Raw genomic sequence first — 15434 nt, forward strand, 5'->3', positions numbered from 1 at the left:
ATTTGGACAAATGCATAGATACATTTGTTATTGTTCTGGACAGAAGTTACATAACAACCAGGAATGCTTATGATAGTTTGTACTGTTTTGTGAATAGGGTGGTACTTTTACAACTAAAACATGTACAGTACATTGACTGAGTTTGACTTTCTAGAGTGGTCTCTCTGCTGGTGAGGAGAGGATAACACCTGCTGTTTCCTGCACCTCAGACTGCTGCTCGGTGTGGGGTCACCAGGGCATAATCCACAGAGATGTACATAATCATATTTCTGCATAAATGCTACTTAATAAAGAGTCCCAATATAAATACATAAAGACACAAATATGCTTTCAAAGACATTACAAGAGAATGCTATCTAGATATCAAAAGTAAATTACGTTTGGATTATATAACATCCATCCTTTTCTCATTTTTGTCTTTTTAATACTTAAAGGAGTACAATTCAACTGGTTTCTCCATATAAAATATACCTAAGAGCTTTTATCTTTTGTCCAAGGTATCCTCAAACTCATAAAACATATTGAAAGTAAGACAGTAGCATCTACCTCCAAAAACATTAAAATTTTACAAAATATTCATAAAGTTCCAAAATAATATGAACAGCATAAAGCTTGTGCTTTCTTTGAGTTCTTAGAAGCCAAAATATCCATACTGCCACACTATTCCCTTTCTGTAAATAATCTGGGCCAAACAACTGTAGCTAATTCTTGGTGGAGTTCTCTTTTCTATTTTTAGACATACTTGCATACTCAACAGTTTGCAAATAAAAGTTTAGCAAAACTGAAATGCCCTCTTTTAGCTCTTTACTTTAAGAATAAAATAAAATGCTGTATTACCAAGCCAAAACATCTGAAATGTGTCCACAGGCTATACAGAAGAGAGAAGAGGCTGATGTTTACAAGCCATGCATCTGATGGGAAGCAGTGGTTCAGCGGATCTCAGGAAACCAGTTTGAACATACTACTCCTTCTGTAAAGCTTTTCGTAAATCAGTATAGAAGTTGGCTAAAGTGCTTGCCATGGCTGTGTCAACTGCAGACTGAGGAATCATTCCACGCAGATCTGTCTGAATATAACCTGTCAGGACACTCTGGCTTGGACTGTCCTTAAGTGGAACACAAAACCAACCGCAGGGATGGTTATATCCTCGAACAAATTCCGGTCTCTTTTCACTCCAGTCAACACTTACTCCTAAAAGACAATTTTTAAATAATACTATTAATAGCAGCAACTGACATTTGTCTAAAACTCTCATGTAAAAAAATATAACCTGATTTCTTAGTTAAATACGCTGCTTCTTATCCACAAGGATGAAAATCCTTAAGAGTAACCATAGCAGAATTTAAAAACAAACAACAATAACAACAAGAACAATTACTGGTGGAATAAAAAAAGATAATTACCAAGTAAAATTCTGACAGGGGCTTGATAGACAGGAATTGGGGAACGTTCTAATCCTTTCGGAAGAGATGACATCATGTCTGTCATTCTTGGAAACTATTAGCAAATTACAAGGTTTGGTTGTTGCAGCTATACCTCGAGGTGCCAATAACCACATTGATGGTGCCATGACTATTTTCCACACACACAACCATAGCCAATGTTGATACTAGCTACTTCAAAATAAAAAGTAGATGTTTACCTACAACTGTAATCAGAAGGGCATACTATCTATAAAGTATTAATTTACATATATATGAAATATATATATAGGAAATAGAAGCTTACCATTGTCAGTATTTTTTAATTTTGCAAAAGAATACACAGCTTATGGAATATTTCTCACACATATACCAAGATGCTGTTTTCTGAGAGTAATTTAGAAGAAACTCACTTTATTAGATCCCTGTCTTAGAGTTAGTCATAGGTTCCATTTCTGCTATTTATGAACTACGGGATAGCATGTAATTGGAAATGAAAATTTATGAACAAAAACCTTTCATATGTTTTTATCCCTTAGAGCCTAACATTTGTAAAAAGAAAAAAAACAATAACTATGAGGGTTGAAAACATATTTCAGAAAGAAGGAAACATCACCCTCTTAGGAAACTCAAATGGACTGAAAGCACATGGTTTTAGTATTATTACCACAGGATAAAAGTCCTTCTTCATAGCCCACAGTGTAGGAGAAATCAACAAACTCTCTAGGAGAAATAATATTCAAAAGCTGACCAGCTGTAGTGTAGCGCATCACACAAGAATTCTAAAAATGAAGAAAAAGAGAAAAGTAAGACAGGTATTATTACCATAGAAAGTACACACATAAAATGGATATGGATGAAAATATACACAGGCACAAATTCCCGGGTATCTTAGATGTCCAAAAGACTAATAACTAATAATTAAATAATTTAAATTAATAATTTGGAGAATAATTCTACTTGTACAGGATTAATTAATATTCCATAATTAATGAGGGAATATAGGTTGTTTAAGAGTGTTAGAGATAAAATCCATACTTTGACAACAGTACTGCATATTTTAATAATTCAAATATGATATATCAATTAATAAAAATAGACATCAAGCCATTTCTGCTACATCTTTTCTTAATGCTTTTTTGGTCTTCGATTTTTGAGTTAGTATTAATGGAAAACCTACACACGTTTATCTAGAAACTTAAGTATGAAAGTGGGTTTTTATTTTTAGAATTTTAGATTTTAGAACCTTATAGTTTTACAATTAAAGATGTTAAAGATTATCTGAAGTAGGAAGAATAGGACTACTGTGACAAATGAACTCAGTCCTAATATTCATTGATTAAGATGAGGAAACTCAGGCTTTTTAAAAGATAGCATAGTATTCTCCTGAGATAGCTTCACCATGACTACTATTCTCAAAGCAATGAAAACAATGAATATCAATGTAAATATGTATAGACATATTTACACACATATGCGCTCTCTTTCTCTCTCTCTCTCACACACACACACACACACACACACACACACACAAACTCAGAGTGATGTTTCTAAATAGATACCTCCTCAAAGCGTTCCAGAACATCCAGAGAAGTCATTAAGCGGTCCCAATCCAAACGCCAGGGTCCCGGGCGTATATGATCTATTACATTGATGACAATGTCATCTATAACACCTTGGGCTTTGTAGCTGGAGACAAAAATGAAAGATAAATGCTATTAGCATGAAAAGAATTTCAGCATGTCCTCACTGTCCAGAGCTAACACTGAATGTAGGAGTGAAAATTAATGCAATTTTTTGAAGGAGTAAATCCCAACAATTTTTCTGATAAATTAAGTTGTACTAAATTCTACCAAAATCCTCATGGTAAAAAAAGAAAAGAAAAGAAAAAAATTAAACACATGAAAGTAGAAGGGGAACTATTTGCAAAGAGGAAGAGAACTAGCTGGCAGAAGTGGAGCAAAAAGAGCTGATAAGGGAATGAATATGATTGCGCTACACTATATACATGTATAAACATCTTAAAAACGAAGCCCATTATTTTGTACAATACAAAACAAATGAAAAATAATAATTTTGTAAAAAAAAAGTCCTTAAATCTAATTAGCAAACAGGGATAGACAATGTATCACCATAAACACAGTAAGATCTGTTATAATAATACTAGTCCATTTATTTTGTGTATTGGTCTTTAGTTATCCTCAAACATATCAGTCCATGCAAATTGTAGCTTTAATTTTTAAAAGCTTTTTATTAAAAGCAGAAAGATAGTCCTGTGGAAGAACAGAACACGTGGGAAATAGTTGATGAATATACAGGAATTTGACATTTTTATTGATAGCACTAGCTATCTTTACATCTACTGTTCAATAAGTGGTACTCAGATTCAATAATTATCTTTATGGTGATAATAAAAATTAGATCTCAACACATCCCATCATTCAAAACAATTCTAGTAAATATCTCTGTTTAAAACATAAAACATTAAAACTTTGATGAAAAGAAAATATTCATATGGTGTGACTTTTGAATGTCAGGAGATTTCTTTTAAGAATAGGATACATAAAAACACAAACATATACAAAAGTTGTGTGAAAATTTGAAACCTACTGTTACACTTGAAAAAAGATTTTTTTCTTGAGCTAGACATAGTCTAGCTCAAGAAAAGATATAAAGATATAAAGATGGTTATTATAGTCAGGTGCTGGTGGCTCACACCTGCAATCCTAGCTACTCAGGAGGCTAAGATCTGAGGATCGTGGTTCAAAGCCAGCCCTGGCAGGAAAGTCCGTGAAACTCTTATCTCCAATAAACCACCAGAAAACCAGAAGTGGAACTGAGGCTCAAGTGGTAGAGTGCTAGCCTTGAGCTGAAGCGCTGAGGGACAGCGCCCAGGCCCAGAGTTCAAGCACCATGACTGACCAAAAAAAAAAAGATGATCATTATAATGGACATATAATCATCCTAATAAATTAATGAAAACAATTCAAACAAAGATGAACAAATGGCATACTAAGACTGACTTGAAGTATCAACAAATACACTTATCTTCACTAGTAATAAAGATATCTAAAGCATAAGTAAGGTACATGCTTACAAGGGATGATATCTAAAACATACACATAAGATACATGCTTACAAGGCATGATCTCATTCATATTCCTTGGATTAGCAGAGATTAAGAGTAGAGGAAGGGCCTGGGAAGGTGGCTCAGTGGTAGAGTGCTTGCCTTGCATGCATGAGGCCCTGGGTTTGATTCCTCAGCATCATATAAACAGAAAAAGCCCGAAGCGGCACTGTAGCTCAAATGGTAGAGCGCTAGCCTTGAGCTGAAGAGTTGAGGGACAGAGCCCATGCCCAGAATTCAGGCCCCACGACCGACAAAAAAATAAAAATAAAGTAAGAGTGGAGGAGGATGAGAACTCTTAAACTACTGTTTTTGAGAGCAATTTGGTACTGTCTAGCAAAGCTGGATGATATTCATTCTTTAACCACAAAGGAAATCATACATGTATATAAAGAAACACAAATACTGTACTATCAAGAGAATTGGCATAATCCACCTACCTATGAATAGGAAAACTTGCAAACATAGATAAAAACTAAATCTTGACGATACTTAATGAAAAAATTACAGGCAAATTAGTAAAGTACATACAGGAAATATAAAGACTCTTTAAACTTTATAAATATGCATTCAAAGTATGAAACAAAACTAATACATACAACTTTAGAATATTAAGTTACCTCAAAGGAAGAAAAAGGGGGGACAAAGTATGAAATAGCTAGGTTTCAATGGTATCAGGAAATTTTTAAAGCATCTGAAGCTGTTTAGTTACTTCATAAACATCATAAGGCAAACTTATCACCCCACCCTAAATCTGCTTTCCTCCTATGTTCTTTGACATTGGTGGGGTAGCACAGATTCATCTATTATATTACAAATTAGAAATCTGGAATTCAACTTTGACTATTTCTTTTTTCTTAAGCCTATTCTTTTACACAAAACTAATCGACCACCATGTGGTCGATAACCAAGATGACTTTTGAGATGTAAAGCAGTTAGAACACTCTCTGGCTTCAATATATGTTAGCTATCATTGCTTCACTACCACCACCGTTGTGATAAACACCACTAAAACACCAAGGCCATCATTAAATCTGTTGTACATTTATTTGTCTTTTACAACTCCCATGCGGCTGCCTTAGTTTGAGCTCCCTATACCTTAGCTGAACTCTTAATCATATATTTTTTTAAGAATCTGAAGAAAAAAGTCACAGTTCACTACCTCTGCAATCTAGAAGTAATAGAAGAAGCTACTCACAGATGCCTAGGTAAAACCTCTTTGTCAACTCTCCATGTTCATCTGCATCTTTCTCAGTGTTATTAGAGAAAATCCAAAATGTTTAAAAGACTAGAAAACAAGGATGGGAGTTGGATAGAAAGCAGCCAATACTGAATTCCTTAGTTTCAAATTCAATAACCCTTCAGACTTATATTCTTCCAGCCCCAAATTTATGATTCCAGCTTCTAGAGCAGAAACACAATTTGTATTTCCCTAAATAAAATCCTTAAGGTATTTCTCACCTGTGTTTCAGTAGCAAATATAATTCCTTCTACCTAGCATACCTTACAAAACACTTACCCTTTCTTTAAGCCTCAATGTAAGTGTAGGAAGCACTAAGCACCAATGTTCCCTTGGCACATTTTACACTTTTCAGTCCCCACTGGGAATTACTGATGTAAATGTTCCATTTCTAGACTTGCTTACAATGTTTAATCCAACTCGAATTTCCCTGTCCTTGTCATAAATATTGTATAGCTCATCTCCTTGGAAATATTATTTATTGTATAACATTTCAGAACATTCTGTATATACTAAGTGTGGCCAATAGTTTCAATCTTAAAAAGGGCTGAGTCCTTAATATGTGAATATTCTACTAGAATTACACAGGCAACTGTTTCCACTGGCTCTTAAAAACAATTATTCTGACAGGTAAGGTGGAATCTCAGTATAGCTTGATTTGCTTTTCCACTGATGGAACCTCAATGGAAAAAAGTTATGTTTTTTAGTATTTATTAATCATTTGTACTTTTTTCTTTGAAAAGTGCCAGTTCAGGACTATTGTCCATTTATTAATTGGATATGATTTTTTGTTAATTTAGTTCTTTACAAATTCTAAATATTAACCTTTTCTATACAAATTCTAAATATTAATCTTTTCTAAGATGAATACTTTGCAAAAATGTTCTCCTATTCTGTAGGCTATCCCTTCACACTATTATTTCTTTTGCTGTGCAGAAGCTAGATGTGGTAGATAAAGGAACTCTTATCCACTGCTATGGAAATGTAACTAGTACAGCTATTCTGAATATCAGTACAGAAGTTCCTCAAAAAAATAAAAACAGAACTTCTACATGATCCAGCCCTATCACTTCTGGGTATATACCCCAAAGAAGCAAAGTCAGCATCTGCAGAAATGCCTATATAAACATGTGTACCTAGCACTGTACACAGGAGCCAAACTACAGAACTAGTTTAGGTCCATCAGTGGATGGATAAAGAATGCAGTGTTACTTAGCCATAAAAAATAATTAAATCGTTGTTTGCTGGAAAATGGATAGAATTGAAGATCAGATAAATTAAAGATCAAAATGTTAGTGAGTCCCACAAAGACAAATAGCACCTATCTGCATTCATTTTTTGAAACTAGGGGGAAAAGCCCCAAACAAAACCAAGGCAATGAAAAGTAAAAAAGGGGACTGCTAGGAAACGGGAAAAAGGAATAGAAGGGAGGAACAAGGGAGAAAAAGAAAGAATAAAAGAGCCAGGAAAGATCAAAGTATGTCATACACATATATGGAAATATTACAATGAAATTCCTTACTGTTTAAATATCAACTAATATTAGCTAAGAAAATGTGTGGCCATAAGCCTAACTAATGTTCAACAAAAACATAGAGATAAAGGCCATGTACAATACTACTATCTACAGATAAATATTTGGTCTTATGTAAAAACATCTTAATACAAATGTACATTTCAAATAAGCCTATAATTATGCTACATATAGTTTAGAAGCTAGTTTTGTTCATCTTATATTGTTATAATATTAAGCTATTAACTGATCTTTGAAAATAGCCTTTAAAGGTCATACAATATTCTATCACAAATGTTTCATAATTTAATCATTCTCCTACTATGGATTACTTGGGTTGCTTAGATTTTAATATTCTAACCAATGATGCAGTAGAACAGCAAATACTTAAATCACTATTATCTTTCTGATGACTTCAAAATAAATTCTTAAAATATAAACTGCTACAGCAGTAAGGATTATGGAGTATTAGAAGACACACATATATATACACCAAGAAATTCAGATTGTTTATATTAACTTTTTGATACTATTATTTATGACCTCCTCACTTTGAACTCAATGCACAAAAGATATGGCTATTGTTTTAAGGCTCAGAATTCATAAGAACAGTTTGTTTTTCAGAAAATTTTAAAACACAAGAGCAAGAATTAAATTTTACTAGCAACCATCACTTAACATCGTGTGGACAGACAGATACCAATGTCTTAAGAGTTATATAAAACTACAATAATTAACTTACAGATATCCATTAAATTCTTCTGAAGGTTTTCTCCAAACTGTTACATCTTTCTAGAAAAATTAAAACATTGTATGGTCATTAATTACAAAGGCAGAACCTTGGATACAAGACAGACAATTATATAAGCTTAGAGTACTTTCTTAAAACAATATAAAAGCAATCTCTTCATTGAAAAAATCTATACTCGAATTTCTCTTTTTCTGTTTTTCTTTTGGGCCTATACCAGGGCTTGAATTCAGGGTTTTGTACGCCTGCTCAGCCTTTCCCTGCACTACTTTCATTAGTGGGCCAGGATTATTACCAATAAGTCTCTTTCTTTGTAAGATAACCACTAACTCTACTTACACAACAATCTCCTTTGCACAGTCATTTATACCATTCTGAAAATCATCAACCCATTCATTGGATATACCTCAAATAATCAGGTAATAAGTAATTGAACTAATTTACCGCTTTCTTTGCAATTCGCCACTGATCATCTTCAATGCTATGGTACTGGATGAGAGTGTTTTTCAATTTAGTTGAAAAAGCAGCTACATCAGACAGGCTTTCCATTTTCTTCTTTCTGTTACAGAGATCAGGATTAGCACCAGCAAATACTGCTACAGATCTAAATTTGGTGTCACATTAAATTTCCCTGGGGGAGCTTTAAAAATACCTACACTGGATCCCACTTCAAAGGAACTAATCAGAACATGTCAGAGAAGCACCAGGGCAGAGGCTCTTTTCTGAAAGCTCCTGAGGTAATCAACTCGTAGCCATGGAAAATAATTTCTCTTTCTGACAATTATTATAAATCCTTCAGAAAAAATAATAAAGAGACTTCGCTCTACCAAGTTCCAAAGTCCCAGACCCAGAAGCTCATTTAGAACTTCAGTCCTAGGTGACATTTCAAGTTGCCTCAGACTCCTTCATCTTCACAATTTATTGTGAGCCTAGGTTCTCAAATCAAAAGGCTTGTAATCATTCTTAATAGTAACAAAGAGATTCCAATTTATACCACCATACCCATTGCCCACAGTCATCTTTTAGTTCCACAATTTTTTTCCTGTCTGTCTATCACATAGGCTAGGCTTGACACACCGACTTTGGGTCTGTACTTTCTATTTCTCAGCCTGGACTTCTATATTCCCAATCTTAGCATAACTAATAACTTGCAATGCCAAGTTCAGTTTAAAACTCCTGTCCTTAATATAGCCATCTGCAACTCACTATTATGTCCTTTTATCTTCCATAGTTATTATCTTGTTTCCTTACTGGTATATAAATCTACTCTTTGACCATCTCACACCTCACAAACAGAACAGAGCAGGGATATTTACCACTAGAGAGTTCTTGTCTAGCATTTTATTCTGGCACACAGTAGGACCTTAGTAACAATGTGGAAATGGTTTTGTTCCAAAGGGAGAATTATTTGGTCTTCCTTAGGTATCAGGGCACAGATTTCTTAACATAATTTCTAATTTCTCAGTGTAAGTTTACACTCAAGTAAAAGGATAAAGGGGGAAACCTGCTCATTACATGGCTAATAGGTTACTAAGAAGATAAAACGATCTAAATGATATCTCAAACCTCAAACCACTATGGGAATAAGACTACAATTGTCAACAGTAGATACAGCCATCAGATTCACCTTTGTTATATGTTACCATACTGGTTTTAAGATGTCAGAGTTCAGGGCCCACTGCTAATATCAGATTCAGTCTGGCCTGGGATAGGCACAGGAAATGTTAAGTCTTTTTAAAAAAAATGTCACTGATCATTCTGTCATCAGCTGGGGTTGAGAACTACTGATCGAAAAACTAAAGTGAGACTGTACTCAATATTTAAATAGCATCGGCAAAGCATACAAACTATTAAGCTGATAAATAGTAGAATTATATAGAAATATGGGGAACTACACACGGAAAAGTCTATGAATAGAATTAGGATTCACGCAAGTAATGCAAAATGTCTAATAGATGGAAAGAGGATGAGCTCATTCACAATTGCACTAGTCAGGAAAATACGCTCTTTCCACTCAAGAGTCTGCCAGCTTGACAATCTGTGCAAAGACCTTGTTCAAGGGTATGCCATAAACAAGTACGGATTCTTGGACAGCGTTGTGTCAAAGAAATTTATCTATTACTGGGATCAGTATGATTAAACAACATTCTCTAACCTCAAAGGTCTCCCTCCAGCTTTCTGTGGTTGGCAGATAAGAACATTTATTGAAACTCTGACAGAAATCAAGATGAAATGGAAAGATACTATTATCATAAGCAAGCATTATCTTTTTCAAATACAGCATATAAAAAATAATAAAAGCAACCTAAAAAGGAGAATCAGAAGTATTTTTAAGGAGTTTGTCTTGGTAAGCATTCATAACTACTAATCAATAGGAACTTAATACATCCTTAATATGGCTTGGGGGCCCTTTTGTATGTGGTTTAATTCACTACTTGATTTCTATTCTTTTCTGGACTCTCCTGAGGACTGGGTTACCACTCTACCTGCAATGTGTTCTCAAAACCCCATACTATAATTATGCATTTGCTTTATTCACACACTGAACTATAAAATTTGTAGGGGAAGAACAGACAGGGCCACAAGTACAAAGTTCAAAGTAGTCCTTACCTCTAACATTCAGGAGAAATCTAGTCAGTCAAAAAGAGAAAAGTGTGTACAGAACTTCAATTCTCACTTATGGAAGACCTCAAGATACTAAGATGTGCCCATTTCTAATACTCATTCCCATCATCAGGCTTTGGAATAACCCAAATCTCCCATTACCATAATATACACAGGAATTTCTCAAGGGGTTATATTACTAAGTCTTTACCAAATACAGTACATACATCTAGTAGCTAGTAAAATAACAGAAATGGATAGAATCTGCTTTTTGTTCTCAAAGCTGATTGTCCTTTAAATAAACCTAAAGAACAATAATAATAAGGAAACTAAAGTGTTAAAAGATTCTAAAATTACTTTAAGGATGGTGGGAAATAGGAAGAGAGCAAGTCCACAACTGGAAAGCTCTCTTTTAACACATTAAGTATTTAACCAGGCACCATCAAAATTAAGTGGAATCATAGTTACTTTCTTCTTCCTCTTTTTTTTGTCAGTCATGGGGCCTGAACTCTGGGCTTGGGCGCTGTCCTTCAGCAATTTAGCTCAAGGTGAGCAATCTACCACTTGAGCCATACCACCACTTCCGGTTTTCTGGTGGGTTACTGGAGGTAAGAGCCTCACAGACTTTCCTGCATGGGGTGGCTTTTAACTGCAATCCTCAGATCTCAGTATCCTGAGTAGCTAGGATTACAGGCGAGAGCCACCAGCGCCTGGCTCATAGTTACTTTCTAAATGGCTGTGTGTGAACAGTCACAGCTTAGAATCTCTTAAAATATAGTCAAGAACAAGTTAGAAATAAAGGAACAGTATTGGTGTTATTAAGGTTTTGACAAATTTATTTATCCCTCCTGCAATCTGTGGGGGAATGTTTTTAAAAAGAAAATTCTAAATTCCCTCTTACCAACTCAGTATTTTATTCCCTTTGCTGATCTTCTGTCAGAGCACTGGTACCACTGATAGAGTTCAGTGGGTCTAAGAGAGTGTAACATCTTGTCAGCGCTACAGCCAAGTGCTGACTATGGCCTGACTCCACATTTCCTTCTGAAACAACCTTTACATTTGTGTTTCCCATGCCTATGTTTCTGAGGAATACTGAGGCACACGGTGATAGAGGCTGCCATTAAAGTGGGCAGTTGTCTTGAAACAACATATGAGCAAGTCTTCACTAACAAAACTCCAATTACTCTCAAATATATGCCACAGTGAAATGGCAACAGGTTCTGTGTGTGTGTGTGTGTGTGGGTGTGTGTGTATGTGTGTGTGAGTGTGTACTGGGGCTTGAACTCAGGGTCTAGGTGTTGCCCCTTAGTTTTTTCTCTCAAAGCCAGAGCTCTACCACTTGAACCTCATCTCCACTTCTGGCTTTTTGGCTGATTCATTGGACATAAAGAGTCTCACAGACTTTCCTACCCAAAGCTGACATCAAACTTCAATTTTCATATCTCAGCCTCCTGAGTAGCTAGGATTATAGGCATGAGCCACCAGCACCCAGCTTCTTAAATTAATTAATTTATTTTTAAGTGGTATTGACTCAGAGCGTCACCCTTGGTTAGACTGCTTGTCAAACTGGTGCGCTATCACTTGAGCCATATCTCCACTTTTGCCTTTTCAATTAGTTGGAGATAAGAGTCTCATAGACTTTTCTGTCTGAGCTGGATTGGAACCTCCATCACCAGATCTCAGTCTCCTGAGTAGCTAGGATTACAGGCATGAGCCACCTGAACTTGTCTGTAGACTCGCTTTTAAATATAGACTACAATTAAACATTGTCACATCTAACATAAAGTAGTTTAAGAATATACTAATTACAGCTCAGATATCAGAACTTTCAAACTTTACTACTAAATAAGAGATTTTGTACACACAAATATGTTCAATTTAACAGGGTACAGACTTTCCCAACATGATGTGCAAACTAAGGCCTTACAAATTATCTTTTAGAAATAGGTAAAAATTTTAGCATATGCTTTATTTCCCTTCCGGAGCTGGTAATTCCACTTTTCCAACTCAGTCAAAAACAGTAGTTTCAAGTTGGGCACCGGTGGCTCATGCCTGTAATCCTAGCTACTCAGGAGGCTGAGATCTGAGGATCACGGTTCAAAGCCAGCCTGAGCAGGAAAGTCCGTGAGACTCTTATCTCCGATAAACCACTAAGAAAACTGGAAGTGGTGCTATGGCTCAAGAGGTAGAGGACTAGCCTTGAGCTGAAGAGCTGAGGGACAGCATCCAGGCCCAGAGTTCAAGCCCCAGGACCAACAACAAAAGAAGAGCAGTTTCTCATCTTTGGAACTGGCCCTTTTAGGAGCTCACTCCGAATGAAACACAAAACACCAGCTTTTGCTGAGAGTATAAGGATCCTCTGATACAAATAACATGCATATTCTATCAACTTTTAATGTTTATAGTCCATATTATGTTGTCTTCCTAATAGTCTAATCATTTGGAAATAGCAAATGAACACTCAGAGCTCTGCTAGTGAGCTACTGGAGACTACACAATTTCACCAGCTATTTTTATCAGGTTGCAACTCATTTAGATAAAGGCATTGTGGAAAAGAAGGAAAAAAGTAGGTTGACAGGGTCTCAAATAAGATGAACAAGGAAGGGAAGTTTACAGGAAAAAAAATCAATGCAACAGCGATATACACAAGACAATATGTCGGAAATGATCTGTAGGGGGTTGGAGGGAGGAAAAGTAGGAGAAAATGAAAGAAGGGGTAACAAGTTTGACAAGTAATGTACTTACTACCTTACCTATGTAACTGTAACCTCTCTGACAATAAAAAAAAAAAAAATCAGAGAAAAAAGATTAAAAAAAAGAATGAAAAAATAGTTGTGGCAAAATAAAAAAAAAATTAGTAATTGACATGTGTTGACCACCTACTATGTGGATGGTCTTTCTGATCACTACACACGGTGCTATTTACTTTAATCCCGGTCATTTATCTTTATTTCACACGGAAAGAGAAAATAGGAACAGAGAGGTTACGTGACTTCTTCAAGATCTCAAAGCCTAAGATTCCACCCAGAGCTTCTGACTTTAGAGTCTAAAGAAAGGTCCATCTTGGGAGGGAGGGGAAATAACAAAAAAGAATCTTGGAAGCTGATCAGAGATTTTCGTATGGAAAACAAAACAACAACAAAAGGAGAAAAAAAAACAACGTGACCCCACCACGTTAAAGCACGTCTGGATCCTGAACCCCAAAACGCTCAGGTAATCCTTCTTCGAGTGTAAAGCAGGGGGGGGGGGAGCAGTTACAGAGATCCATCGCCGAGTTCCACGCGGGGATGCGCAGAGGCCCGGGGCGCGGCCTGCCCCCCGCGGAGGCCCCGCGCGCCCCGCGCGCCCCGCACACCTGTCAAAACGGGGCCCCGGGAGGCCCCCCCGCCCCGCTCCATCCATGAATCTAAGGACCAGGAAAGTCCATGTCCTTCACCCGACTTCACTCCATCTTCACCACAGTCCGGACTGCAGGACTGCCACCGCCCCGGCGAGAAAACGCAGGCCTCACCCGCCAGACGTGCTCGCGCACTCCGGTGGGGTCTACCCTGCTGGGACGCCGGGTCCGCCATTGCCCGCGTCCACCACGCGCCCCTCACCGCGCCGCCACAAGCAGCTTCCGGAAGACGCACCGCGGGCGGGCTGCCCCGGTCCGGACGCGCGCCCCGGGGATGCCGCACTCACGCCGTGACACCGTACCGCGTACCCCCACACCGATACCTGGAGTTCTGCAGGCAGCTCACGTGCGCCTCACAAACGCCACCCCACCTTCTACAACCCCACGTACTCACAGTCTCCCTAGGCTTCCCAGTCCGCCGAGGAGGGGCTGGCGGCAGCCAATGGGCGTAAAGCCTCTAAGGGTTTCAGCCAATTGGAAGGCAGTTAGCTTCCTCAGTTCAAGGCCGGACGCACGCCAACACACACACACGCCACGCCCCCTCGCCTGGACCCAGGTGCCGGGAAGAACTGAAGGGAAAGGTTGTCCTGAAGCAACGTGTCTTTGCTCGGATTGGATGGCACGGCAGCGTAGGGAGAGCTGATTGGTCGCTGAGGAATGGAATGATTCCGTGTGGGCGTGGGCTGGCGCGAGCCGAGCCCGAGTTCTGAGATGTTTGAGGTTGCTTGTAGCCTTGGATCTGGCTGAGCAAGTTGGATTATAAAAGAATTGTGCAAGGACATTTTCGCCTATGGGGAGAATTAACAAAGGTGGCATGAGAAACAACTGGGAAGAACAAGGCACGACCGGATTCCATTCCCGGGTAGAGATCTCACTGCTCCTCCAGATCAAAAGTCGACTTTTGAGGGGCCCTTCTGCCCCGGGCCTTGGCTGACCTCATGGTGACAAAGACCGTTTAATGTGGCAGCAATTAGTCACGGTTACTGTGGGACCTGACTTGTAGGCAGATGTTTTTAGTGTCTTCAGATAGAAGGTCCAAAGGAACTTTGAAAGCAGAGAGGAGGTCATACAGGTGTATTTAGCAACCTCGGTGTCTCAGCAACTGGAGGATAATTTCTTCCCGTGAGCCAGGAAGGCACCCATCTTTATGGGCTTAGTAGCAAATCTAAATACTAAAGACCAGGTTGTTGGCAAATTATATTTACTAAGATAATGTAGCTTGAGAAGCAAGAACAGGGTCTAGGAAGGTGGTTCAGTGGTAGAGTGCTTGCCTTGCATGCATGAGGCCCTGGGTTGATTCCTCAGCACCACATAAGCAGAAAAGCCATAAGTGGCGCTGTGGCTCAAGTGGTAGAGCCCTAGCCTTGAGCTGAAGAGCTGAGGG

General features: G+C 37.8%; 1 protein-coding gene across 1 annotated transcript; it reads right to left on the reverse strand.

Annotated features, from left to right (window-relative positions):
* Positions 1-62: 62 nt before the first annotated feature.
* Positions 63-14450, reverse strand: Stard4 (StAR related lipid transfer domain containing 4). The gene is made up of 6 exons (XM_042691928.1): positions 14374-14450; positions 8494-8608; positions 8044-8093; positions 2984-3110; positions 2089-2203; positions 63-1191 (listed from the first exon to the last, which is right to left on the reverse strand). The coding sequence occupies exons 2-6, from the start codon at positions 8596-8598 to the stop codon at positions 962-964; spliced, it is 627 nt and encodes a 208-aa protein (XP_042547862.1). The 5' UTR covers positions 8599-8608; positions 14374-14450; the 3' UTR covers positions 63-961.
* Positions 14451-15434: the final 984 nt, after the last annotated feature.

Source organism: Dipodomys spectabilis, unplaced genomic scaffold (assembly GCF_019054845.1).
Source record: "Dipodomys spectabilis isolate Male_0828 unplaced genomic scaffold, ASM1905484v1 ptg000147l, whole genome shotgun sequence".
In the NCBI taxonomy this organism is placed as follows: Eukaryota; Metazoa; Chordata; class Mammalia; order Rodentia; family Heteromyidae; genus Dipodomys; species Dipodomys spectabilis.

Coding starts and splice junctions, on each gene's coding strand:
- Stard4 (XM_042691928.1), bottom strand. CDS start 8,598: ATGGAAAGCCTGTCTGATGTAGCTGCTTTTTCAACTAAATTGAAAAAC. Junction 8,094..8,493: donor GGCGAATTGCAAAGAAAGCG/GTAAATTAGTTC, acceptor TAATTTTTCTAG/AAAGATGTAACAGTTTGGAG. Junction 1,192..2,088: donor AGAAGGACTTTTATCCTGTG/GTAATAATACTA, acceptor ATTGTCTTTTAG/GAGTAAGTGTTGACTGGAGT.